We start from the raw sequence: 25120 nt of genomic DNA, 5'->3' as shown, positions 1-25120 counted from the left end.
ACAGGGCGTGGGTCAACCGAGATTGTGAATACTTCGTTTCTTGCTCACGCGAGGACCATCATCATGCTCGTCAATTCGAGGAAGACCACCCAAGAAAGAATATGCCTGACCCTTGGCCAGTTCAAGACGCTCCATCAGCTTGCCGATAGTCACGAACTCCTGCGCCGTTGCCGTAAGGCCGGACGGCTGGTGTTGGAGGTAATTCATTACAATCTCCAGAGCCTGACGGGCTTCGTCTTGTGTCGGAGACCCTGGTGCACTGTCAGGCGATACAGCGGCGGACTTGGAGACAACGGGAGGTGGTTGCATAGAGTTCGTTTTGATCTCGGGGTCGCTGCGATTGCGCTTGATCAGTTTCTGCGGGTCGGTTCCCTTGATTGCGTTGCGCGCTTCTTCGTCGCCGAATTCTAGGGGAGACTCGAGGATGGCGACTTGGCTGGATTTTCGCGAGTCTGACTTTTCGATCGAGTGGTCTGCGGTTATCAGGGTAGGGTCGATTGGGAGGGGGAATGTCGAACTGCGGGGTCTGTTGTTGTTACCCGAATATGGGAGACGGGATTGACTGGTAGGTGTAAAGGGACTGTCTGAGACCAAGGTTGAGCTGGGGCTGATCATTTCGGTAGAGTTGGTGTCCAGGGAGGTGGTGCTTTTTGAATGACCATGATAGCCTCCAATTAGTTCGGGGACAGTATCGAATTCCCTTTTGACCCGGTCCGGGCTCTGGCCAGGAGAGATTGGCGAGCCGAAAATATTTGTCGGAGAAACAGGAGAAAGACGCCTAGGACTCTGGATGGTAGATCCGTTGGAGAAGTTGGTGTTAATTCGAGTAGGGCTGCTAGACCCGCTTCGTCGGGCATCAGAACCCTTGCGTGACGTAGCACCCAACAGATTGTTCTTCTGCTTGAATTTTTCCAGCCATGCGGGCGTGAGTACCTTATCTTTACCCTCGGGGCATCCGCAGGTACTGGCGAAAAAGAGAGCTTTCTCCTGAATCATCTCATCGTTGATTGGGTAACCCCCGCGTTGATAGTTCCTTGCCCAGTTTGATAGGGCCTTTTCAATGTCAGGAACCCGACCCTTGGCCCGTTTGATAGGCGATCGGCTTCCATCATTAGGGCTCAAGTACTTCTCTTTCTGTCGCAATACTTTGGATACAGTACTAAGATGTGTTAGAATGAATTATATCACTGTTTTAAACCCATGCCGGTACCTTCTTTCGACCCCAAATAATGCTGTGACGAATGTCAGCCGAATTGGCCCCCACATCTCTAATTCAATATAATTGACATCTTACCTCCAATATCAGTCTGCTTGGCAGTCTTATGTTCTTCATGGTATAAACACATCTGCCGACGGTCTTCATCGGTCAGAGTCCGTCGCGGAGTGGCCCCTCCAGTAGACGATTTCCGAATTGGAGGCATAGGCGCAGAAGGAGATACTGAAATAGGTGTGGGAACTGGGGGAAGTCCATTTTCATGGAAAGTCGAATGGTGTGTAAGCATGCTGGGCCAGGCATGCGACGGCATCGGGAGCGGCATGGAAGTGTAGGGTGGCGGCAGGTTCATGCCGTATCCATCCACCGCCATAATAGGCGAAGGACCATACTCGAACCCACTATATTCAGGCATCGGAGGAGAATGTTGTGGTGAGGTAAATGTTCCCAGATCTACCCACGGTGAATGCGGAAATTCCCCTTCTGGCGCATGGGGTTCCGATTCCATGGTGGGTGATTCCTCCATTGACATTAACCAATGTAGATTCTTGAAACTTCGAGATAATCCTGCTGATAGGTTCCAGCAGGATCAAAGAAATAAAACAAAAGAAAATACAATTCAATTCCCAGAGAGAACAATGTGGCTAGAGGTGAGACAATGGGAGATAATGCATGTTCCACATACAACGGCAGACCCAATCCGTATCAGATCGAAGGCAAAGACCAAGACTTTCTGATAAGGAAAATGAGGATGTTAAATTGCCGCGCGAGAAAGAGGTTCTCTTCAGAAGCAATCTTGTCACCTAATAAAGAGAAAGGGCGCGAAAAGAGATTATACATGCAGGAGGGGGGGAGGGAGGGATAAAGATGCATGCGGGTAAGGCAATGGACGGAGTTAAAAGGAAACCAGTAACTCAGAAGACTTTACGCGTGGATCAGACAGAGAGTGAATCTCGATTGCAACTGGTACGAGAAGGGCACAAGAGTCCGGAGAAATCCATGATAACCTTCTGCCCCGAGAAGAATACCACCGATCTAGTAGATGATTGGTTGATACCACAAAAAAGCCATTCGGACTAGGAAAAGAAAAAGACCCAAAATGGCTAAAGGGAAATTCCGTTGAGTGAGAAATTGCTAAAATACCCCTGTAAAATGGTGAGGGGAACGGCTGGTTGGTCCAAAGCCATATAATGGGCTGTAACCCTAGTGGTGTACCTGGTTACGGTATTACTGTGTATAGGTATTGTAGTATATAAGCAAACGCGGGAACTCCGATATTTCTACATATATGAGTCTTTTATTTCCAGGTCCAGGTCCTTGTTCATTTCCTTTTTCTGTATTTCTTTTTTTTTGTGCTCTGTTACCTCATTTTTACTAAAATCTCTCTCTCTCCCTGCACTGGGGAATGGTGTACATACTAGTTCCTCCTTCGGGTACCCAATCCCAATATTACCACCTTACAAGAAGCAATCCATGGTTCAGTTGTATTTTTTCATTTTTCACCCGTTTTCTGTCGGATCCTTCAGCTGGACCGTTGTCGGTGAAACTATACCAGTCAAAGGCAGATCACCCGTACAAAGCTGATGCCATCCGAGCCATCTATTGATTTGCTACTGGATAGTGGATTGATAAACCAAACCTAAAGCCCATATGATCTCCGTGTATTCCTTGGGTCAGGATGAATTGCGGCGGTGCTCGTTTCATCCCATTTATTTGATAAACGGAAACCTCCCAACGGTCTATTTACCAAAGCGGCCAACAAGAGTGTCGCATCCCAGTTTTTGGTCTACACCATGTGATATAGTCAGGGGCACGGAGCTTCGCCTCGGTCAAGACGAAGGTTACGAATGAAAAGGCCGAAGTTATGATCTCTCTTATGACTGGACCAACCCCAAATGTGTAAATGGTGTGAGGGGAAAGAATCGGGGTAGCAGAAGGAAAGCAAATCCCTAGATTGGATTTGAGCAACGATGGATCTGTGAAGGACGTGCCGATCTCTGGTCTTTTTTCTATTTTTCTGGCATTTTTCCTTTTCGCTTCATTTTCATTTCTGACAAGGATGACACGGCAAATGGCCAAATGAGGAGCAGCATGGAGGGAACGAATCCCCCCATTCGCTTGTGCACAATACGAAGTCGATACAAGGGCCGAACTTGGTGGCTGAGGCTGGCCCTATCACAGGGCTTACATGACTTCTCGGCGAAGAGAGGGGAACTCCCCAATGATGCGATCGTGCCTTTTTTGGCGCTAAACTCTCAGCTTTCCTCTCCACTTCCACGCACGACCCACAGCGGTCCTCTCCGGCCCGGGAACCTTCAGTACAGAATGTGCGGATAGATAGGATCGTCTAACAGCTTTTTGCACGGATCTTCAATTACGAGAATGTTAAAGCCTATGGGATTCGTATGGAATTACTTTTCCCCGCTTGTTCGAAAGCCCACGAGGCAATCAATGTAAAATTGGACTGGAAATTTCAATATTTACTTGCAATCTTTGGGGATGTCTAGTCAACAATGTTCAAGAGAGAAAAATGACAAATAATAAGTTTGTTGAATTTACCGGAGACGACTTATTCGTTCCAAATGATCAATCATTTCTGCTGATTACCGAGTTTTTTTTGATTCCATTTTAATTCTTTATTATGTATTTATTGAATTATTTTGTCTTTTACTTTGCACCAGTAGGATCATTTCTGACTGGGAATTTCTTTTTACCTGGAAATTCTTTTTCCATTTTTTCCTTGCTTTTTCCTAATCCTGCCATTATTGGGGGGAAAACATGGATCTGACGGGACTTGAAATTCTCATTTCGGAGCAGAAGAAGAAACGAGTCTAGGCCAGTCAGAATTAGAATTCTATGTTGTATTCCCATGCGATAAGAGATCCACCGTTGGACTCAGGAACAGACTGCTCGGGGAACACAAGGTCAGGATGCATGAAACGACAAGGATTAGAACAGGGTTGATGGTTGACTCGAGTCAGGTACCGATTAACTGTATACTCCGTTAAACTACTTCGGCCGGAACCCGCACCTTTCAATGGCGATCGTTTTCATGTTCGCCAAAGCAAGCATGGTGGAGTTTGAGAAGACGAACCAGCCCTACTTTGATCATAACCTGACATAATTGTATGATTGGATATTAATTGAGTAATTAAGTAATGAACCTGTATCCTTTCAACTCCGGGGAAACCTTCGGATTACAGACCTAATGCAATGCAATGCAACGGCGATGGATCCTTGGAAGCGAGTCCACAAACCTGGCATTGGGAGTATTCCGGTCACCTGATGGGGACTGTCAGCTTGGTAAATATTTATAATGGCCGGTATGATGTCCTTTAGGTGAATCCTGCCGATCTTGCATCTACGATGAACAGCCCGTGTGGTCTGGGCTGGTATCGAGATCGGCGATTTCAGACTCCACTAGGGCCAAGTCCCTCCGCAATTCATACGGACCCAAATGGGCTCATACTGGGCCCTTATTGGGTACATCCAAAAGACCTCATCATACACCTGCCGTACCATCTATATCCTTGTACTCCGAGGGTCACCGGGTGAACCGGGAGTTTGATCAGATAAATATCATTAATACAACCAGGGATTCACCGCTTGTTGAGCATGAACCTGGACCTGGACCTGGACTTCGCAGATCCTCCAAGTCAGTACTTTTGATGATCCAAGGTTTGGTTCTTGGTTCTTCGATACTAACCTTTTGACATATCATTTTTGCTTTTCTCCACCCCCTCTCGTAATTTCTGACTAAAGCCTATCGGATCTCCTTCTGTCGGGGTGCTTTACCCGTAGATTGCGGGTTTACGCATTCCCTTCCCGAATTGACCAGCTTCCATGATCACCGTTGCCGAATTAGCACGGCCACGATGTGGGTATGGGTCAGTGCACGGGGTCGCGGCCCTCAATGTAAGTAATTGTCTTCCGGGGCGAAGCTACCAAGTCCCGGAGCTTTGACCTAAGCTGACCTTGACTCGTGGTGGATCGGCAAAAAGGGGGAAAACCGGGGTTTGTCCTGGGCCTGGGATTATGTGTGCAGGACGGCAGAGATTTACGATAAGGAGTATATACCAGTGGCATCATTGGCTGTAAGCGAGAAAATATTTGGAAAAAAGCAGAGAAAAACATGCAAGGTCGCATATTGTCTCCATGAAGGGTAATTGTGGCTTGGATTTATTTTTAATTGATTATTGTAGGATGATTGTCAATATTAAGTGGGACGATCTTTCAAAAGCAAAGCAACGTCAAGACTGAATTGCTTGGGTCAAGGCGCCGCCACGAGTGTACATGATCTAAGTTATGCAAATGGGTTGGTCTAAGACCTCGATCTAGAACTTTTATGTATTTTTCTTCGGGACTGAGAAAAATGAACTTTCCATCAATGGGTAATCATAACAATATGGACCGGTCGCTTCAAAGGCCAGATGAAATAACAAAATAACAGAGACATGGCGCCCCGCCAAGACCGTCAACAAGACTCTTCTCGTGCGACCCCTGACCCTTGGACTGGACTTCAACTTGATGCCCTCGTGGGTTCAGGTCACGCTACGACATACCCTGGGAGATTGAAAATCGCAATAAGCAAGCATGCATCGCTCACAGCCCAGTAATCAATCTCCACTCTCAAGGTCTTAACAAAACTCTTCGAGGCCTTATTCGACGGGCCCGGTTGTCCGTGCGAGAGCGATTCTCGCGATCCAACCACACTTAGGTTCCGTGGCGTCTTACAGGGAAGATGGCTGCAGTCCAGAAGCCCGTACCTGTCATCATGGGAGATACAAGGGTAGGGTATTTTCTGGTACAGCCCAATCTGCCAAACTTCCCCCAGCATGTTTTGGACCGACTCGTCGCCTCGCCCAGCGGACGGTGATGGTCGAGCATTGGATAAATTCCATTACCGCTTAACAATAGACACTAGAGCCACGTCGTCAGCATTGTCTCACTTCGGGCTTTTAGTCGGTAAAAAATACGCACCAATATCCTCGTCAGCCAGCTCGTGCGAAAGACCAACACGCTGGGGCTGGTGCTTTACGGACTTGCCGTACACAATGGCAAGCTTGAATTGATCCTTGATCGTGCGGTGAATTTGATTACACTGCGTAGATCGTTAGTAAACCACACCAAATAACACCTCCAGGATTCCTTACGAAGTCTTCCACCGTGCATGAACCAGCACGGAGGACAACGGGCGCTGAGTAATCAGGCTGCTTGCCCTTAGGCTTGGTGTAGATTCTGCGCAGGTTGAGCTTTTCCCACATCATCTCCAGCAATTCGTCGACGTTCCAGCCGTGCTCGGAACTGATGGGGACAGCGTTAGGGATACGGTACAGAAGATCCAATTCCTCAATGGAAATGGCATCAATCTTGTTGAGCGCATAAACAACGGGAATGTAGCTTCGGCTCTTGGCTTCCAACACATCAATCAAATCATCGATAGTCGCATCGCATCGGATGGCGATATCGGCGGAAGTGATCTTGTACTCGCTCATGACGGCTTTAATTTCCTGTTTCTTGGTTAAAGAACTGCTCCTGGCTACAAACCGGAGAAAAACTCACCTCAGGGGTAATGTTGGTCAGGGGAACAGTGCTGGTGATCGCAATACCTCCCTTCTCCTTCTTCTTGAAGTTAATGTTGGGGGGCGACTTGTTGATCCGGATACCAAAGCCCTCCAATTCATTCTCGATGACCCGCTTGTCAACCAAAGGCTTGTTCACATCGAGAACAATGAAGATAAGATGACAGGTCTTCGCCACAGCAATGACCTGGCGACCACGACCCTTGCCGTCTTTGGCACCCTGAATAATACCGGGAAGATCGAGAATCTGAATTTTGGCACCATTGTACATGACCTGTCCAGGCACAGTCGTAAGGGTCGTGAACTCGTAAGCGGCAGCTGACAGCGAATCAGTATCCCCTATGAACGTTGACGCGTTATGGTTCAAAACGTACCTTCGGAGTGCTGGCCAGTGAGTCTGCTCATCAGAGTACTCTTTCCGACGGAGGGGAAACCAATGAAACCACTATATGATCTGTGAGCAAACCCCGTGCATTCGACTCCCATTCCGTTTTCATGACACTTACACACTAGCAACACCAGTGCGAGCAACATCGAAACCGGCTAACAGTCCAGATTAGCGATTGGTCTAGTATAGACTGTCCGCATGATGCGACTTACCACCACCGCCACCACCACCACCAGTTGGGGTCAAAAGCTCTCGCTTCAGCTTAGCAAGCTTAGCCTTCAATTGTCCTGCGCTGATTGTCAACCTTGTCCTTTGTCGTGATCCATCTCGCTCGTTCGTTCATCGATGTCTCGTACCCAAGTGGTAAGAAGTGTTCTTGTTCTTCTGAGTCCGAGCCATCTCGGACTCAACCTCCTTGATCTATACCACGAACAACCCCGTTAGCAGTGTCTTGTGCGCAAGTATTCGAGTCCCGCACTAACCTTTTCAATTGTGGTCGACATTTTGGCGGCTAAATATCACAGCAGGCACAGGGTGAAAATGAAAAAGGATAGTGCTAGTTTATACCGCACAGATGGCTCTTTCCTCAGAGTAGGTTCTCTCTGCGAAAAAAGCGAACTCGTAAGTTGTGGCGAATAAAGTGCACCAAGGGTTGCGGAGCACAATCTTTGAATTTTAGTCAGGGCGGGGTGCAGGCCTGAGGCATGAAAAGTGGGAAATTATGTCATAGACTGCCTGATATTTTGGGCAAGATAAATTATTGCCTCAGGCCGCTATCGCTTATCGACTGCAGGAACCAAAATTGTGGCAAGTAACTTTGTCAAATAGGGTTCAAGCTCTTATTTATAATTTTGGTGATTAAAATCTCATTTTCTTTTGTTTTGCTCGTGAGCATGTTTTTGTCCCAGTTTACACAGTAAAGAAAGCACTGGGACGACTGAAGCGGCCATTCCTAGCTCAATGCCAGACTCCGATAACGGTTCCTTTTGACCTTTCCCAAGAAACCACAACGCTGCAGTCTCACAACATTCCCATTTCGAAATCGATTTCTCGATCATGCCGTTCCTCAAGAATGGGTCTGAGACCCCTTCCGAATCCGAGGAAAACTTGAATGCATTTGAAAAGCTCGTGCATGACCTCAGTGCGGCTCTAGGTCCGAGCTCCGGTCTTGACTCGGATGATGTCGATCCCAAGAATATCGAACTGCTCATGGAGAAATACGTTTCCAACTCAGATGAGTGGAAAGATTGTGCTCTAGGAGATGGCAGCAGATCTTACACGCGAAACTTGATCGATGAGGGAAATGGCAAGAGCAATTTAGTGAGTTAATATTGATGCATAAACCCTGCATGAACACGCTTTACACATAAATATCCGTACATATTCCACGTGATCGTACTAACAATACCTAGCTGATTCTTGTTTGGAGCCCAGGAAAGGGAAGTGCAATTCACGACCACGCCAATGCACACTGTGTCATGAAGGTAATGTTGCGGCGTTGTCACTTCCGAGTAATGCCGAGCTCGCTGACCGGTTGACAGATTCTCAGAGGAAACCTACAGGAGACACTTTACTCCTGGCCTGATCAAGAGAAGATAAAGCATGGAGAGACATCTGCGCCAATTATTACTCGACAAACCGTTTATGGAGAAAACGATGTCACCTATATGTCTGACAAGGTTTGTCATTGTGCTCAATGGTCCATCAGGCTGGCCAAAGATGCTAATTGGCATGAAGCTTGGTCTTCATAGAATGTCAAACCCGGACCCGGTTAGCTTCGCTGTTTCGCTTCATCGTGAGTCCTTTCTCCTGTGAACAATGATCGTCCACTCATACATCCAGTTTACACACCACCCAACGCGGCTAAAGAGGGCTTTTGCATCTACGACGACAAAACCGGCAAAGCAAGTCACATCAAGAAGACTCACTACTATTCTGTTCGTGGTAAACGCCTTGACTACAGACAGCTGTAGGAACATCTTTAGTCCCTTTCCTGGGGGGCGGGACCTAGGAAGATTTGCTGTACTTCCAGCCATGATTTTGAGAGCGTTGCTTATTATTATGCTATAACGAATCAATGATCGACTATTATTTTTTAATTCTTTTCAATTACCCCCTTAAGGCGCATGATCTTGGACAAGTTCCCGAGGCTGCACCCAAGGATCATCATCGAGGCATGCTGCGTAGTGAATGTTCAGCAACCTATGAAGTGCGCCTGTTCAAAATCACAAAGGTTTACGTATAGTAAATTATATGTATCAGAAATATATGCTTGATTAACCAGTAATCTATATAAGCTCCACTCTATAGAGCCCAAGCTATGCAAAAAAAAATGCTGTATATGCAAATGCAAAATCGTAATAACATGGAAAATAATAAAACAGCCCACATCGAACTTAAGAATCAGTGTTCTTGCAGGTAAAGCTGGAACTGTCAGTGCTATCGTGGATAGCAGTGCCAGAAGCGTACAGGCCAAGGCCACAAAGCGCCGCACCAAAGATAGTAATAGCCACATTCAGCACAAACAGCGCAATCTTACGCTTAGTAGCGAACCAAGAACCGCGGTTCAAGTGCAGCCAGTAGATACCGCTAAGACCGTAGCTGAACCAACTAGCGAACAGCGCACTGATCAAGCTGTTCAAGTCACTGAAGACGGGGATAGCCTCGGCGATGATCCAGGCAACAACCCAGCAGGAAACACCGAGACCGATCCAGATTCCGATAGACTTCCAGCTGTTCTCGTGGATGAGGCCGGACTTCGAGCAGAGGCGGAAGTAGATGTACTTCAGACCGATGTGGCCGTTGACCACACCGGCGCCGACGATGGTGGGAATGGCGATTCCGTAGGCGACCTTCTTCATGAGGGGGCCGGCGGCACTGAGAGCGGGCGAGGGAACCTCGCTACCGACGTAGTAGTAGATGACGACACCGGCTGTGAGGTAAAGGCAGATTTCAAAGCCCTGGAGCATGAAGAGGGACTTCTTAAAGTCCTGGGGAGTCTCCATCTCGGCGATCAGACCGAAGAAAGCGACGTGGGCGCAGTAGGCGAAGACGATGTTGGAGACGGCTTGGAAGGCTGTGTAAAGGTTTGTGGTGGTGGTGATTTCGAAAACACGGCCTGGGTGTTCCTCAACACCGACGGAGATCATGGTGATCATGACGGCGCTGAAGATACTGATGAATGAGGCGAATGAGATCCAGGTCATGCCCTTCATAGTACGGGGGATCGACAGCACGAGGGAGATGAGCATGCCAACGAGGGCAAAGACAATGGAGCAGGTTCCGTGGTTGGTGATGGTGTTCATCATGACGCGGAAGGTGAGGATATGGCTGCCCATGACGAAGATGCAGAATAGGAATTGTCCACCACCGAAGAGCTCGCGGCCAAAGCGGCCCAGAAGAATCTCGCCGGCATCTCCCAGGTTCTGGATATGAGGGTATCGCTCACGCATGAGACCAATGTTGTATCCGGTGTAGGTAGCAAGGAGACCGAGACCGATGATCAAGATGACACCACTATCAAAGGATATGTTAGTTTCTGATTGCAGACCAATCATGGATGGAAATGTTACTCACGGAACCAGACCAAGTGTAGCCACAGCATTAGGCAGTGACAGGACACCCAATGAGACAGACTCGCAAATCATGAGAAGACCACATTGCCTATAGGCCAAATTAGTAATTGTCCAAAATCGACGAAGTATAAGTAATACGTACCACCACTTCAGAGTCTTATATTTGATCTCAGCATACTCCTCATTACCAAAGGCATCCGAGACTTCTCCATGCTTCATAGCATGGATATCATCCTCCAAATCAGACATATACTTCTGCTCAGTACCAATCTTGTCATTTTGATACGCGGGAGGCTGGATGTTGACGGACTCCATGTTGAACAAGCGATATAGATTCCTGGGGTCAACAAGGAAATGAATATGGGGAAAGAGTTAAAGACCACGCGAAATAGCATTCCATTAATAAAAGGCCCCCGGTTAGAGTTTGGACTACCCCATGCCGATTTTGCCCCGTTGGGGGCAAATATTGGAGTCGGAACCATCGAAGACCCGCAGAACATTCCATGCAGGCAGTTGGTTGGTTGCAACGACTTGACATCGGGCCGAGAATCGGTCGGTTCACCAATCAAAGCGGAATTTATCTAATTTGACTAATAAAGTTTTCTGCACGTATGATCATAACCATAACCCTGCGCGGTTCACAGCCGCGCTATGCAGGTACACCAATCTGATATTCCCTGGAAGCAAAGAGGCAAAATGATTATAGGATGTTCAATTGAATTAATCTTTTTCCATGAATGTTAAAATCTAACAGAGTTTTTTTGTTTTTTTTTTGTTTCTGTCTCTTTTCGTCTTTTGCACGTTTTCTCGAAGTCCTCCCTATCTCATCTTCGGTGTGGCAATGGCCTCTTGGCCTCGGACATCCCCCGGTGAAACGGCCGTAACCTTCGGACTTGGACTCCATCACCCCGAAGAATCCCCATTCCACGCGTCAGATTGCACTTGTGCATTTCATATCTCCACGTTCATGTTCCCATTGCATAATTATCTATTTGCCCCCAAGATCTAAGATAAGATCTAAGATTCAACCCCATTCAAATTTTCACTCGATAACAAAACAAGGATCATTCGGTATTATTAATCATGCAAGGTTTGCGAGGCAAAAACAAACAAAGTTTTATACGAATGGAAGTTTGAAGTCCTCGCGTGGCTGAGATATACTCCCATGGCTGAGATTTACTCCCATGGCTGAGGTTACTCCCATGGTTGTGGCTGACCTAGATCGACCACCAGATTTTCTCTCACCGGTTCACCCGACATCTCGATGTTTTAGGTTATCACATTATGTAGGACGGAGATAAGCATATTTCTTAAATACGCCCATCGCAATATTCTATTGGTTATCCCTACGCTTTCGAGCTTCCTGGACTGTGGCGAATCCACTCGGCTTGCGTCTCTACCGCATTAGGAAGGTCAGTAATGACTCGGTGGGTCTCGGATGTCGGTTGCATTGCACGAAGAAGTTTGGGACACACGCGTAGCTCTCAGTGCTGATAGTCGCGATCTCAACAATTGTATGGGTCTCTGTTGAAGATGATGTCGGATAGATTTTCCCTATCGCTTGGAATGACAGGTGGGGCCAGAGAGGCATATGGAGAACACGGTTCAATTGAAGCGTACCTATGGATGGATGTATGCAAATGCAATGTACAAAGTGCGATTAAACGCGTCAAAATAAGTATCTGTGACAGAAAGGGGAAATTTGAAAGCCTCGGTACGTAGATGTCCAGCGAAATTAATAACCTATCGGGCATGCATATTCAGACCAGTAAGAAATCGAAAAGAATTGAACGGAAATGAAAGTTGGAAACGGTATGCACGACCCAAGTACGTGTCCAGTACTTGGGTTTGGAAGACTAGGGCCCGAGTTCCCGAATTCAACGAGATTCAGATAGCTTCCTAAACAAGAGCTCCGGATCCTCTAAGGCTGCGGATTGTCGACGACGGAGTTCTTCGAGCCGCTCCTGGGGATTCTGTAAATCGCCACAATAAGTACGTTGCCCGGAGGATTTGAGAGAACGCATCAACCGTGACACCCACCCATTCCTCTTGGTCCGGAACCCCCTCTGCAGTAGGGAGGGTGGATGTATCATCGCCGTCACTTTCCAGACCCCGGACACGATGGATTGGCGCCGGGGTCACCGGGAGACTGGGCCGTTCGATTTCCGTGGGGAAATCGGTTAGCTTCATGCTTGGTCGCCGCCCAGATGTGATAGTTGTGGCTGAAGAAGATGAGAACTGGCTTGTGCTCATACTGGTACTTCTACTATGGCTTGAGCCTTCCTGCGCAGAGCCGGATATTACCTGAGGCTTTCCACGGCGAGCCTGTTGAAGAGAATCCATGTAACGCTGAATATCCGGGTGTTCATCCCAGGCATTGGAACGAGAATATTGTTCGTAGGTCTCTGCGGAAGGCTGGTATGGCTCATATACTGGTTGGGGTGAGAGGGTTTGTGATTGTGGCGGCGATTGAGGACGTTCAATAGAAGGAGGCTCGTTGTGTGGCTGGGGTAAAGACGGCTGAGGTTCTGGAGATGGAGTACGAGGAGCAGCCGGCTCTGTAAAAACTCTGGTTGGCCTGGGCGCGTGATTCTCCCAAGGGAAGATCTTCGTAACCCTTTCGGGCTCGGGCTTCGACTCAGGAACTTGGTAATACATATTCTTGGGGGCTTCAGGATACGATGGAGGGGGTTGAAACAGGGTGGTGTCCTGGGACATGGTGTATGTCTTTTGCTCCAGACTAATACCCTCGGGCCGAGTGTTGAGTGGCGGTGGTTCTCTATTCGGTGTGAGCTGATCCTCTTCCGATCAATGACTGATAACCAAATTGCATGTCTTACCGTGAGGCATCCCATTCTGCCTTTGGTGCTTGGAAATGTGGAACTTCAGGCTCCGGCGAAGAGGCTGTTTGCCAATGCTCCACAACTGGTGGGGGTGCTACAGGTTGGGGTTGGTGTATGTGGCTTTCTCCTTGATCGGATGGCTGGTGGTGCTGGTGTTGGTGTTGGTGGTCGTGTTGTTGACCATGCTGGTGATGATGCTGCTCGTGCTGCTTTTGTTGGACTTCAGGCTGTGCTTTGTGAGACTCCTGGTGCACATGAACCATCGGCGCGGGGGCATATTGAAGGGGTGGTATAAATGTCGAATATTGTTCTTCTCCGCGAACATACTGCGGGACAGCACTCAATACTGGAACCTGGGTGGCAATTGAATCCTGAGTCGCTACATGGTGATCCTGGTGTGGCTGTGCGTAATGCCCCTGCACCGACTCGGATGATTCCAAAGCTGGCACACTTTGATCCTCACCATGGAAATGTTGAGGTTCAGACCGTTGTTCATAACGAGTCGGAAATGATTCTGACTGGTCTGCTAAACGGGCCGTCAGGGGGTGACTTGAAGCTTGTGAGGCCTGGGTAGTGCTTCTTGGTAACGAGTAGGAGACCTGGTTTCTGTTAGTCAAGCTCCTCATCTAAATCACAGTACTCACAAAAGGAGAATGGTAATGTCTATCGTACACCGACCACCATTTGTTCAAAAGCTGGTTATATGGCGACTCCAGCGGGACAACCTGTCTGGGCATGTTCCACGGCTTTTGCGAACCAATGAAATGGATGAGGCTGATGGTACTCTGAAAATGCTTGTATGCAGGGATGTACTGATAGTTCGCACTGGGCGTGCAGTTATACGTGAAGCTCAGCCTATGCCAGTCCCGGAAGTGCATATTCAACAATCCCTGGTCAGCTCCATCAAAGCTAATGCCCCGCTCTGCCAGCGCCTTCAGAGAGAAATAGTCCTGCATATTAGGGCGGAGAACCATGAGCCCACTATTGAAACAATCAGGCCAGCCTACATCGGGAGCAGCGGCAAAGTTCACATCCAGGGAGAATAGCTCGTCCGGTGCACGAAGAGCCACGACGTCGCAATCGATGTAGATGATCCTTTCGTACTGTGTCAGGCGCCAGAGCTCGATTTTTGTGAATGTCGCAATCAGATCCGGTCGGTCCATAAGCCATAAGTTTGCGGGTGTGCCATTCACTATCGAATGAACCGGGATGAGCTCGTCATAAACTGTCTAAGGCACAGACATGTCAATTCAAATCGAACCGGAATGGTGAGGATGAGCACATACCCGAAGCTCATCAATCGTCTCTGACCGGAGTGCACTCGGTGTAAAGAGCGCAACCAGCTTAGCTGTCGTGCCATTGTCGCGCAGGGAATGCGCCAGTACCATAGCTCCTAGATGACGTTCAGGTCAGTATACAAGCGTTCGAGGCAAATGACCATGACAACTTACCTGGCAAGTAGTTATCGCTCAGCAAGAGCTGTAGATCAAGGTTAGCTTCTTTGATATTTTCTTCTTCTTTCAATACATCAGACAAAAGGGGGCGACGTCACTGACCGTGCAATAAACGCTCTCCTGTTCGGCAGCCATTTCGACAAGCTTGCCTCAACGCGACTCAACTTGAAGATAGGCGCGTGCAATGGTGAGGAGGACCAAAATAGAAGGTCCGTTAGCCCACAGTTATATTTATCGTGACTTGTTGTTTCCAACGAGAGTTCGGACTGGTCCTCAACAAGCAGCAGAGACTGTGGTACCTGACCCGGACACAGCTTCGAGAAAAAACGAAAACAACTTGCTCTCACAAGCGCTGCAGCATCCTGTCGGGGAAGTCGTGCGAGGTGAATCTCAGTTGAAGTGACAATCAAGGGGCAAAAGCTTCAAGAGCTTGAGAGAAAAGAAATCTGGAGAAAAGAGGGGAAATTGAAACAAGTTACAGAACAGTCGATCGAGGGGAAAAGTGGATTTGGCTTCGGGTGAATCCACTGGCTGACACGGATGATCCGAGCTTTTGGACCTTTAGCACCCGCGTTCAGTACTAGCTCCACTCAAGTTACATTGATTTTACTTGGATCAATTTGCTGGATTTAGTGGATTTTACATAACATTGGGATGTCTTGCATAAATATGGGGAGCCATGACAACTAATAGTTAAGTTAATTTCTCATTTGGGGTTCTGTTGGGTTGGTTGCCAGGGGGTCAAGCGGGACGCCACCAAGTACTAGGGGCTGCGTGGTGATACAAAAGCTCCGGTCAACGGTCGTGATATCTATATGAATCATGGCTAAATGGTGAATCAGTTACCTAGGGAGATTATTTCCAATTATCTCCGGGCAATGACTTCCGCGTTGAACTTATTCAAAGCATCGCCGATGTCGCCTTGCTCGCCCTCAATGGCCCATTGCACGGCCTTGGTTAGAGCCACACGACTCTCTAGCTCAATGGGAGTGAAGTGACCCGACTCTGGAAGCAGGACAATCTGGCTGTCCTTGGGGATGAAATCGACCATACCATCCAGACAGATGGCAGGGTGGAGCGCAATGTCTTTCTTGCCCCAGAACACGGTCGAGGGAGCCTTGAGAGCTCCCGGGGCTCCTTGTGGTTCTTTACCGCCTGCTAGATTATCCAACGTAGCCAGGGTCTCAAGAGATTTCTTCCACTTGCTACGCTCCGCACCGTCCCGGTAGTAGCCAGCGAGGTTCATCACATTGGCAAAGTTAGAGTCGAAGCGAACAGTGGTCGGGTATGTCTCCTGGTCGGCTGTCTGGGTCTTAGACTCTGCCAGAGAAGGACCCATGCTACTAGCCATGGAGTTTGCCAGATCTTCAGTACTAGCCTTCGCTTTACCGTGCGAGCCGATGTGGATCATCTTCATCAATGAATGATTGCCGCCCGTCAGGAAATAACGGGCAAGGGGAATGGGCAGCTGCATAACAAATATGTATCCTGACATCTTGAGTTGATATCTCACGGGCGCCAATGTCTGCCATGCCTGACGCAACGGCGCGCGAGCATTGAGTGGGGATTTCCATGCATCCTTCAACATCTTGCGTGCGGCAGAAATCATACGGCCGATGTTCGATTGAACCAGGCTCGGCTGAGCGGAGATTTAGTTCAGGTTATGAAACAGTCAACATAGGCTTGGTGGTGACTTACTAATGGGCCATTGCTCAGAAGATAACGATCAGCCAGCGATGGAGCTTCAGTTGCGAGTCTCATCGCGATAACGCAGCCCCAATCATGGGCGACGATGATCGTTCTCCTCTTACTCTTTTCCGCACCTTGGTCGATACCATATTGAATTCGCAGATTGATAATAAGCTGCGCCATATTCTCTAGAATGTTCGTCCCGTTGTATTTTTCCACAGCTTGGGAGCCACCATAGCCAGGCATGTCAATGGCTACCAGTGTAGCAGATGCCTGCAGAGCAGGGTTGCTGGCAATGTGCCGCCACACGGCCCAGCTATCTGGAAAGCCATGAATAAAGATCACTAACGGCTTGCTGGATGCCAGCACTTCCTTCGAGTTAGGGACATCATTGCTGAGGAAATGGAACTTGAAGCCGGTAGAAAGGGTTAGGAAATGATGGGAGAGTCCAGCATAATCCTTAGACAGATTCCACAGACGGTCATGGGCTGGACTACATTAGCACATTACAGTAGTGCATTGTGGATAGTGACGGTCCATACCAAGGTGGAGCTCTAACTGATCCTTTTCTGTAGGCTTTTTGAAAAAGAGGCCTAATCGAACCGTCAGAAGGCCGTACAAGACCATGGATATAAAGCCATAGGTCCAGACGACAGTCTTGACGGTCGCTTTGAAGAGGAAGCTTGCCATTTTGAAGCGATGATCAATTGTCTATAGAAGAGATTTGGATTTTTGACGCGGAAAGTCCCGCAGCTTTATCAAAGACAAAGAGCTCCCTGAACCTCGGCCGGATCCATTAATCAGCCACTGAAGTTAACTAAGTCTCCACAAGGACCCATAAAATCCACTTGATTGACTCAGATTCGTAGACTTGACGCTAGTTCTTTCAAGCCGTTAGTGTCTTACATTCTAGTTCCCATTACCATAATCTTGGAACAGTATACAATTCGCTATAAGAGTGCTTTTCTAGCATTTTGTTGAAATACAGAATATCCGCCTCAGTGGATCGGATCCTTCGTCCCAGGAAACGCCAAGTCCATCTTCACATGCAGTCAAGTACATAAAAATAAGTGTATCAGGCGGGGGGGAAAGCCCCCGAGTGGAAAGAAACAGAGAAGCAAATATTATGAGTCAAACAACATCAAAAAGGGTATTAACACATGATAAGGGGTAGCGACATGACGAAAGAAAAGGGGGGGAATAACATCTAGAACATTGAAGACAACAAGGAAAGGGCCGTTATCTCGTCGAGTTCCCGCGCGAGGCTGTCTCAATTCAGCGCGCGCGACTGGGTGGAAAATTAGGGTACGTATATACAGAGGCGATGTCATAGGGGAAGGCTGGAGGATGCTATGCAGTTCACAGCGAGAATCCGAGTCGCTCTCGGTTGTCGTCCACGAGACGGCCGTATCTAAGGTTAAAATTAGTCAAGTTTGGCGGAAACAATATAAACATAACTTACTCTAGGAGCAAACGGAAGAACCAGACCTCCAGGTCCTCATTTCGCAACACTTTCTGGGCCCAATCCTGGCCCTGAGCTGCGATTCTAGGTGCTGTTTTCTTGCCATCTTCTTCTGACACGAAGTATCGCATGGTTTCTGTGTACTCATTGCCCTTCAGGCTAAGGGGCGCGTAGTGAACCCAGGGCTTAAGCCATTCATCGTGCCACTCACGGAAAATGGCGATCTTGTAGACAAAGCTGTTGCTGTGGAGGAACGCATAGAATCGCCCACTAAATGCATTTCCATCCACATCAACAAGGAACTTGTGTGCCCATGCATCCTGCTGACCAGCTGCCGGGACCACTTCAAAGTATTCCTCCTGGGCATGGCAGTCGTCCGGGTCACACTGGCCAATGAAGGTAAATTTGACATCGAATGAGTCCCGGAACTGCTCCTGCTTTACCTCCTGCGTGGCCCACAGATTATCCTGCTGGCGTGCGAGAATCTTGGTTGTGCCGAGGGAGTTGACATTGTCAACAAATTGCTGACGGTGCTGGCGGCGCCAACCGCCTGCACGCGAAAATCCACCAGTTGTAGATCCACGCCAGTACATTCGATCCGTTTTGGCTTCCCAGATGAAATCCTTGTCTTGCTCGTATGGCACCTTGTCGGCCCAGTACCAGGGGCTGGGGTAAAGGATATCCTGGAAGCTGGAGATCTTGCTCTGCGAAAATATGGGGAACAGGTCGTGGACAACATCAAAGGCATTCGGACGGTCGAAGAATCCGTAGGTGTACCTCAGAGACGGGGTGAAGCAGATATCAGAGAAGGCAGTAGTGTTGTAAATAAAGCCCAGTTCGCCGTACGCATACGGGTCACCATTATCAGGTGCTGCGTCATCAAGAGATCGTGCAGGGCTATCGACGGGGCAGGAGATACGCGAGTTGGTCCATGTAGGCTGATGGGCGAAACGGTTGAAACGAGTCGTGCGCACCTCGTCGATGCGATCTCCCTTGTTCAAATCGCTAGCGCGTGGCGACCACACGTTGGTCGGAGTGTTGCTCTGGAAAGCGGCGGGAATCACATAGTCTGTAGCAGTCTGGACAAGACGTTGGAGATCATCTCCCGGGATCACCACGCGAGGCTCATCGTGTGTATTGAAAACCAGATCCATGTCGGGAAGGTATTTTACAAAGCTAGCCATCATTCCAGCTGTGGCATCGCGCTGCCATTTTCGGCCATCGCCGCCGCCCTCGGTCAAAGTCACCTTGCCATCGCGGATGAGGACACCTATCACTGCATTATCAAACCCGAGGGTCTCACGGGCGCGCTCGCGGATGGTTGCCGGCTTCAGGGCCCAGAACGGAAGCAATGAGTGGTAGATCGAATCGAATTCATCAACCAACTGCACGCCCTTGGCTTGGGCGAACTGGAACCACTTGTCGAAGTTGGGTGGCGGGTGCATTTTGTACCGACGCTTGTACTCCTCAACGGCCTGAGCCAGGGTGGCGGATTGGCGCGACTGCATGTGGGAAAATGTTTGCTCGGCATTGTCGACAAGTTTCGAGATTGGATGAATCCTCTCGGGGGTGTAGGAAGTCTGGCCAGCATGAAGTTGAGGGTGCTTGATCGGTTCCGGGGGAGGCAGGTCTACTACTACCGGCTGGGGGGTTGTTTGTGGAGGTCGGAGGTAAACGAGAGAGAAGCACGCGAGCAAGACGACCGCGAGCAAGATGATCACACGTTGGGGTCGCATCCTGCCATCTGGAGAAGGCATGAAGAAGGGCAATTGCCGGAGTGGAGGGAGGGGGGGGGGGGGGGAATTTCGAAGAAAAAGGGTCTAGGGAGAGGGATCCATATGGAGTTCAGGCGGGCTCTGGCCAAATCTTTGGGCCAAGTTGCGATTTAATGGGTCCAAAGATGCCAAGCCGCTTGACATAATTGTCCACGTACTACCACCAACTAACTTACGCGCAAGCTTTTTTAACCTACTACGTTGAAACTCATATTGTAACATATTGTGTACACTTATTAATAGAATCTGGTTTATGTCGAAGAATGTACGCTTCGATACTCATTGCATTGCAGATAACATCAAGGCTTTTTCAAGGAATGCATTCAAGTACGTCAATTGGATCAGCAAAGATATGACATTACCATGGACTGACCTCGCTATGCAGCATGTGCAACCTGCCTTCAATCTTTATAAGTCACATAGTAAGTTATGCACAATCTAGTGCTCTCCAAAACTATACTCGACCTCCCCACCGCACAGCCGCCCAAGAACCTACTCCGTTCATCAAAAATGCACCCAACGACTGAACCATATACTTCTGTGCTTGGGCAACATGGAAGTACGCCGCACCACATAGCAAAGCAACCAAGGAGACATGGACCAGATAGAAAACCCGTCGTCGGTCCTGTATAGATCCAGCTGCACCTGCTGCCCCCCTTCGGGTAGTAACACGAGGTCGGGCAAAGAAGAACAATGCGACCGCCCCAGATAGGGCTAGGAGACCACACTGAACATCGAAGTCACGCACCCGCTTCGCTAAAAGTATGCCAAACTCCGGATGGCTATTCTGCACAAAGAACAGCAGGTAAAGCGAGGCATGACCGAAAAGCAAAGGCGAGATAACCACACGACCAAAGAGCCGGTGGTACGGGGTAAGAGTACCCTGAGGAATAGAAGTGATGAACGAAAATACCGATGCCGCAGAAGGCTTAGAGATTGATATGTATGCTGCGGGCGACATCAAAACCTGCAAGGGAATCTGGGAGAGAGCGACATGGCCCAGCGCTTTGGTCAAGTGGAGATAATCTGCAGGGGTGAGCTATTGTTGACAAGGCTTGTACAAGCGAACAAATAGGGTGGAAGGATAAACAAATGAAACATACCATCGCCGCTATTCCATACACAAAGACCAAATAGCCATGATAGCCAAAGACCGCATATGGCATACTGTCGTCGGGTTTCAAGCCACCCCGCGACCAGGGGCCGGTCCCACCATGAGACAGGTCCTCGGGGTGATTTAACCCCCTTTTCTGTTTGAGATGATGTCTTCCAGGTTTGATATACGACTCGGAGGATCAGCATGAGTATCACGACAGACCATTGCGCGAAGGCGCCTCGGATGTCCAGAAGTTCCCTGCGATGGAGCTTCTCATCTTCAGAAAGCGTGATAAAATGCCATGGCCAAAATGATTCCATCTTGGAGCTCGAATTGTAGTCGTTATTGGGGTATAAATTGATTGTAAACCTCTAGACCGAGGGTTATAAACTGCCTCTTTATGTGCGCCGTATAAGATAGAGAAGCCACTGACTCCGACTTTGTGACTTCAGCAGGACATGAACATGCTGACTTGAACTTCCAGCGTGCGAGCTGAAATTTTTATTTTTGGCGATTGATAGGGTAATGCAAACACTTCTAGGTTGCCTCTGTTGGATGAATTGACCAGGTGTCATTGACTTGACGTGTGCAACGAGTCTGGGGCGTCTATGGCCCCGCTGACAAATGATGCAATTTGACTCGTCCGTCACCCTCAAGTGCCACCTCTAGCTTCTAATGGATTATCGGATCAGCCCGGCATGAAATTAATACTGTCGTCGTTGCTTTTATGACTACCTCAGACCGGCATAGACCGTTATGTATGGATCAAAAAACCTCTACATTTAAAGTAAAACGCCGTCAAGACATCTCATCCCACAAAGCTGGCTATTCTCTAAGCTGACAGGATGCCCAAGCCCAGGAACCATAATGGTTTTTGCGTTGTTTCTTTGCGCACTGGGAAAAGCTCTCGGATGAAAGTAAATTTGCATGGGAAGCCACGATTTCCCTAGTAGAATCCTCAAGGAGATGTCTGCATGGCCTCCTCCGGATCACCACCCGCAGTAGTGGCGAAGTATCGGACATCAACATCATCATCTTCCTGAAGCTTGGCCAGACTGGGCATAACCTTTTGCTGGATAAGCTCTTGGCTGTGAGGCGAAGGAGTGATGGTCTCTTCCGACTTCTCTACCTCGACTAGGGTCTTGTCCGCTGGAAGGCGGCGCAAGGTTTCAATAAGAACAGCATAAGACTTGGCAACGTTGAACCGAATGTTAGGGATCTCGTCTGCCACCAGTCGGTCCAGGATGGGAAGAATGGAGGTTTCGATAATGTCAAGAGTGACAACGGGGGCAAGGGTCTATACGGATTAGCACGAGCTAAAAGCAGGTGGCAGGTGTAGGGTGTAAAACTCACAGAAATAGCAAAGCATGTTGTCATTCGGTAAAGGTAGTTGGGGTGCTGTCCCATGGCGACCACCTTGGGAATAATAGACTCCTTGGACCACTCCACACCAAAAACTTCTGTAAGTTTCTTCAAGTTCTGGGTAGCGGCCTCTCGGATCGAGAAGACTGTGTCACCTAGCCAACCCATGCACAGATCGCTCAACTGCTCATCAAAGAACTTGACTCCCAATTGGCTCGCAAGAAGAGGAATATATTCGATGATGGCAAGACGAACACGCCATTGCTTATCCTCAGCCAGCTGAACAATGGCGGGGAGCAGGGATTGGGAGAGAAGATCAATGCCAATAACTAGAATGAGGTTAGATCAAGCTTTAAACAGGGCATTCACAGTTCAGCCATTACCTTTGTTAACCTGCTCGAGCTTGGAAATGATGTGAAGGCGAACATCGGGGAAGTCGTCCTTGAGCATCGAAAGGAACATAGGGAGCAGGTGAGCAATGGTCCTAAGTTCGTATTAGCAATTGATGACCATCCAGAGTGGGGGCGAAACGAACTCCTCTTTCCCAAGGATAGGTGCAAGACCGCTGATCTGAGTGCCCAGCGAAGCCCGGACATGTTGAGATTGATCCGAAACAAGGTCCTCTACGCTGGTCATGATCTCGTTAAGCAGGGTGTCGCGGTCAATCAAGCTGCAGAAGCCTAGTCGAAATATTAGTGACTGTCAAAGTGAAGACAAATACAAACAACATACCAGGAATTTGGCCAGCGACCGCCGTGCGGACCTCAGCCTCGGTATCCTTCAGAAGCTTAACGAACGCGGGTACCATATCGCGTGTGATAACTTCTTCGTGTACTGCTTTGGCGATCTAGAAAACATCAGTACCGAGTTCAGAAATCCTCTCGTGTCACAACAGGCACAAACCTTCTCGTATCTATCGGCGACCATGTATCGGACCCTCCAGCTCTTATCCTCAAACAAATTCCGCAGCGAAGTCAGCAACACTCCGTGGCTGGGCTGCTGTTCCTTGGGGATTTCCTCTGCGATCGCGATGAGGATGTCGACAGTCAGCAAACGAACGCTGTCCTGATCGTCGCTCGCCAGATATTGGAAGAGGGGTATCATTTCATCGATAACGACGGGAGTCTGCATCTCCTTGACGAACTTGGCCAAGTTGTTCGCCGCTTGCCGCCGCACCATGGGGGTCTCATCATGTACCAGGGCCCCGAAATGCTGTCGGAGGCTCTGCTGCGTTGCTGCAGTGGCTTTCTTGTATGGTGTGCAGTACAGGCCGGTTGCTGAGACCTTGGAGGTGAACCAGTCGGCTTTGGAGAGGTGGAGGACCAGGGGGACAAAGTGTTCTTCAACTTGGCTCTCAGACAACTGCTCACACACTTTGTTGAGAGATTCGACAGCCTGCATGAACAATCAGCAACTTATCGAAGCAGCCCTTAGATGTTTTCGACCGACCTTTTCCCGAACCAAAGGCTCCTCAATCGCCGCGAGATTCTCCAGCGGAGACAAGAGCACGTGCGCGTGTTCCGGTCCTCCAACATACTCTGTGAAGTTACCCAGCTCTTCGCTCAGCGCGGTCAATACCTCGTCTTCGTCTTCCACGGAGTCTAGAGACAATTTCTGTTAGGCGCATCCAAGATGGGCAGGGGTCGCTAAGTGGAAACCAACCGTCCAGGAATGGAATGAGCTCCTCCCGGGTTCTCTCGGGACCCAGAGCCAGAGCAATGGTAGATAGGCGGTGGATGGCATTGAGACGGAGGAGGACATCATCGTGCTACGAGATTGAGATGTGAGCTTTGATAGATCAGACTCACCCCTCCACCGGGGGGAGGGGGAAAGCATGGAGATCATCCTTGGCATACCTTCAGCTCATCAATGAGCACCGCGATAGGGTAAAGCTCATCGTTCTCGTTTTGGCCCTCCATCACGGATATCGGTGTAGATTGTGTATTAGGTGGCGTGTCGGGGAGTCGGGGCGGGAGGTCCCAGTCCTGAGAGCAGGGTTGATATCGGGGGCGGGTTGGTTCGACCCAGCGAAGTAGAAATTAATGGTGATCAAAGGAATTATGACGGCATGAACTCAAGACACTGGCGAGTCCAAAGAGGTTAGGTTTGACGCGGGGTGGATCAAAAATAGGTAGGGGAGAGTGGTAGTTGGAGAGAGAACGGCCGGAGCGAGGTTTCGTGGGGTTTTGGGCCGCAGACCACCAGTTTGGATTGGAGTGAAGCAGCTAATAATCAAGGAAAATGCGGAAGAAAAAGGACACAACTGACAATTGAAGATTGGTACCACTATAACACCTAAAAGTAGTTCTGCAAATGTGTTGAATTCTTAACGGAATAATTGGACGTTTTTCTCTTTCCTCTTTTTTTTTCCTAGAATGTTTTCCCTCTTGATTCCCTTGAGCTTTCAGCGATGAAATAATTGCGGCTGGTGGTAATTCACATACCAGATTGCACGGGCCAACTGTCAATATGAGGTCAGATTTTATGAAATTATGACAATACCATACCATTCGTAACAAAAGAGGGGAGTTGTGGCGGTGGTGGCTTACGTGTAGAATTTCTATCTCGGAGTCACATCATTATCATAATCTCTCCTCGCTAAGTATTCCCCTTGGACAGAATTGGTACGTTACTCCTGCATTTGTGGAGAAGGGATGACTTTATTGTCTGAAATATCTGTA

General features: G+C 48.8%; 9 protein-coding genes across 9 annotated transcripts; 1 reads left to right on the top strand and 8 right to left on the bottom strand.

The window, feature by feature from the left end:
• Positions 1-12: 12 nt before the first annotated feature.
• N7520_011595 (uncharacterized protein) lies at positions 13-1739 on the bottom strand (the record flags this gene model as incomplete). Its single annotated transcript, XM_057145528.1, has 3 exons — positions 13-1159; positions 1211-1232; positions 1295-1739. The coding sequence occupies 3 exons, from the start codon at positions 1737-1739 to the stop codon at positions 13-15; spliced, it is 1614 nt and encodes a 537-aa protein (XP_056991282.1).
• A 4374-nt stretch (positions 1740-6113) lies between these two features.
• On the bottom strand, positions 6114-7686 carry N7520_011594 (GTP-binding protein RBG1; the record flags this gene model as incomplete). The annotated part of the gene is made up of 9 exons (XM_057145527.1): positions 6114-6133; positions 6194-6314; positions 6367-6723; positions 6776-7113; positions 7170-7240; positions 7302-7338; positions 7396-7470; positions 7540-7603; positions 7666-7686. 9 exons carry the CDS (start codon positions 7684-7686, stop codon positions 6114-6116), a joined length of 1104 nt encoding a protein of 367 aa, XP_056991281.1.
• A 553-nt stretch (positions 7687-8239) lies between these two features.
• Positions 8240-9156, top strand: N7520_011593 (putative cysteine dioxygenase Cdo1; the record flags this gene model as incomplete). Its single annotated transcript, XM_057145526.1, has 5 exons — positions 8240-8503; positions 8596-8667; positions 8725-8862; positions 8921-8978; positions 9026-9156. 5 exons carry the CDS (start codon positions 8240-8242, stop codon positions 9154-9156), a joined length of 663 nt encoding a protein of 220 aa, XP_056991280.1.
• Positions 9157-9579: 423 nt separating this feature from the next.
• Positions 9580-11073, bottom strand: N7520_011592 (neutral amino acid permease; the record flags this gene model as incomplete). The annotated part of the gene is made up of 3 exons (XM_057145525.1): positions 9580-10699; positions 10760-10846; positions 10901-11073. The coding sequence occupies 3 exons, from the start codon at positions 11071-11073 to the stop codon at positions 9580-9582; spliced, it is 1380 nt and encodes a 459-aa protein (XP_056991279.1).
• Positions 11074-12657: 1584 nt separating this feature from the next.
• N7520_011591 (uncharacterized protein) lies at positions 12658-15190 on the bottom strand (the record flags this gene model as incomplete). The annotated part of the gene is made up of 6 exons (XM_057145524.1): positions 12658-13537; positions 13599-14200; positions 14246-14830; positions 14888-14994; positions 15053-15080; positions 15158-15190. 6 exons carry the CDS (start codon positions 15188-15190, stop codon positions 12658-12660), a joined length of 2235 nt encoding a protein of 744 aa, XP_056991278.1.
• Positions 15191-15920: 730 nt separating this feature from the next.
• N7520_011590 (alpha/beta fold hydrolase) lies at positions 15921-17434 on the bottom strand (the record flags this gene model as incomplete). Its single annotated transcript, XM_057145523.1, has 3 exons — positions 15921-16694; positions 16754-17232; positions 17287-17434. 3 exons carry the CDS (start codon positions 17432-17434, stop codon positions 15921-15923), a joined length of 1401 nt encoding a protein of 466 aa, XP_056991277.1.
• Positions 17435-18103: 669 nt separating this feature from the next.
• N7520_011589 (putative capsule-associated protein CAP1) lies at positions 18104-19963 on the bottom strand (the record flags this gene model as incomplete). Its single annotated transcript, XM_057145522.1, has 2 exons — positions 18104-18155; positions 18207-19963. The coding sequence occupies 2 exons, from the start codon at positions 19961-19963 to the stop codon at positions 18104-18106; spliced, it is 1809 nt and encodes a 602-aa protein (XP_056991276.1).
• Positions 19964-20435: 472 nt separating this feature from the next.
• N7520_011588 (ferric reductase-like transmembrane domain-containing protein) lies at positions 20436-21397 on the bottom strand (the record flags this gene model as incomplete). The annotated part of the gene is made up of 2 exons (XM_057145521.1): positions 20436-21007; positions 21085-21397. 2 exons carry the CDS (start codon positions 21395-21397, stop codon positions 20436-20438), a joined length of 885 nt encoding a protein of 294 aa, XP_056991275.1.
• A 638-nt stretch (positions 21398-22035) lies between these two features.
• On the bottom strand, positions 22036-24529 carry N7520_011587 (protein phosphatase 2A structural subunit TPD3; the record flags this gene model as incomplete). The annotated part of the gene is made up of 9 exons (XM_057145520.1): positions 24296-24529; positions 24102-24207; positions 23889-24040; positions 23343-23834; positions 23172-23286; positions 22975-23119; positions 22823-22923; positions 22431-22768; positions 22036-22374 (listed from the first exon to the last, which is right to left on the bottom strand). The coding sequence occupies exons 1-9, from the start codon at positions 24356-24358 to the stop codon at positions 22036-22038; spliced, it is 1851 nt and encodes a 616-aa protein (XP_056991274.1). The 5' UTR covers positions 24359-24529.
• Between the last annotated feature and the right edge of the window lie 591 nt (positions 24530-25120).

The sequence above is a fragment of the Penicillium odoratum genome (assembly GCF_028828045.1).
Source record: "Penicillium odoratum strain IBT 22623 chromosome Unknown utg000008l_segment0_segment0, whole genome shotgun sequence".
In the NCBI taxonomy this organism is placed as follows: domain Eukaryota; kingdom Fungi; phylum Ascomycota; class Eurotiomycetes; order Eurotiales; family Aspergillaceae; genus Penicillium; species Penicillium odoratum.
The sequence above is the reverse complement of the archived record's forward strand: the minus strand, read 5'-3'. Positions and strand labels throughout refer to the sequence as shown.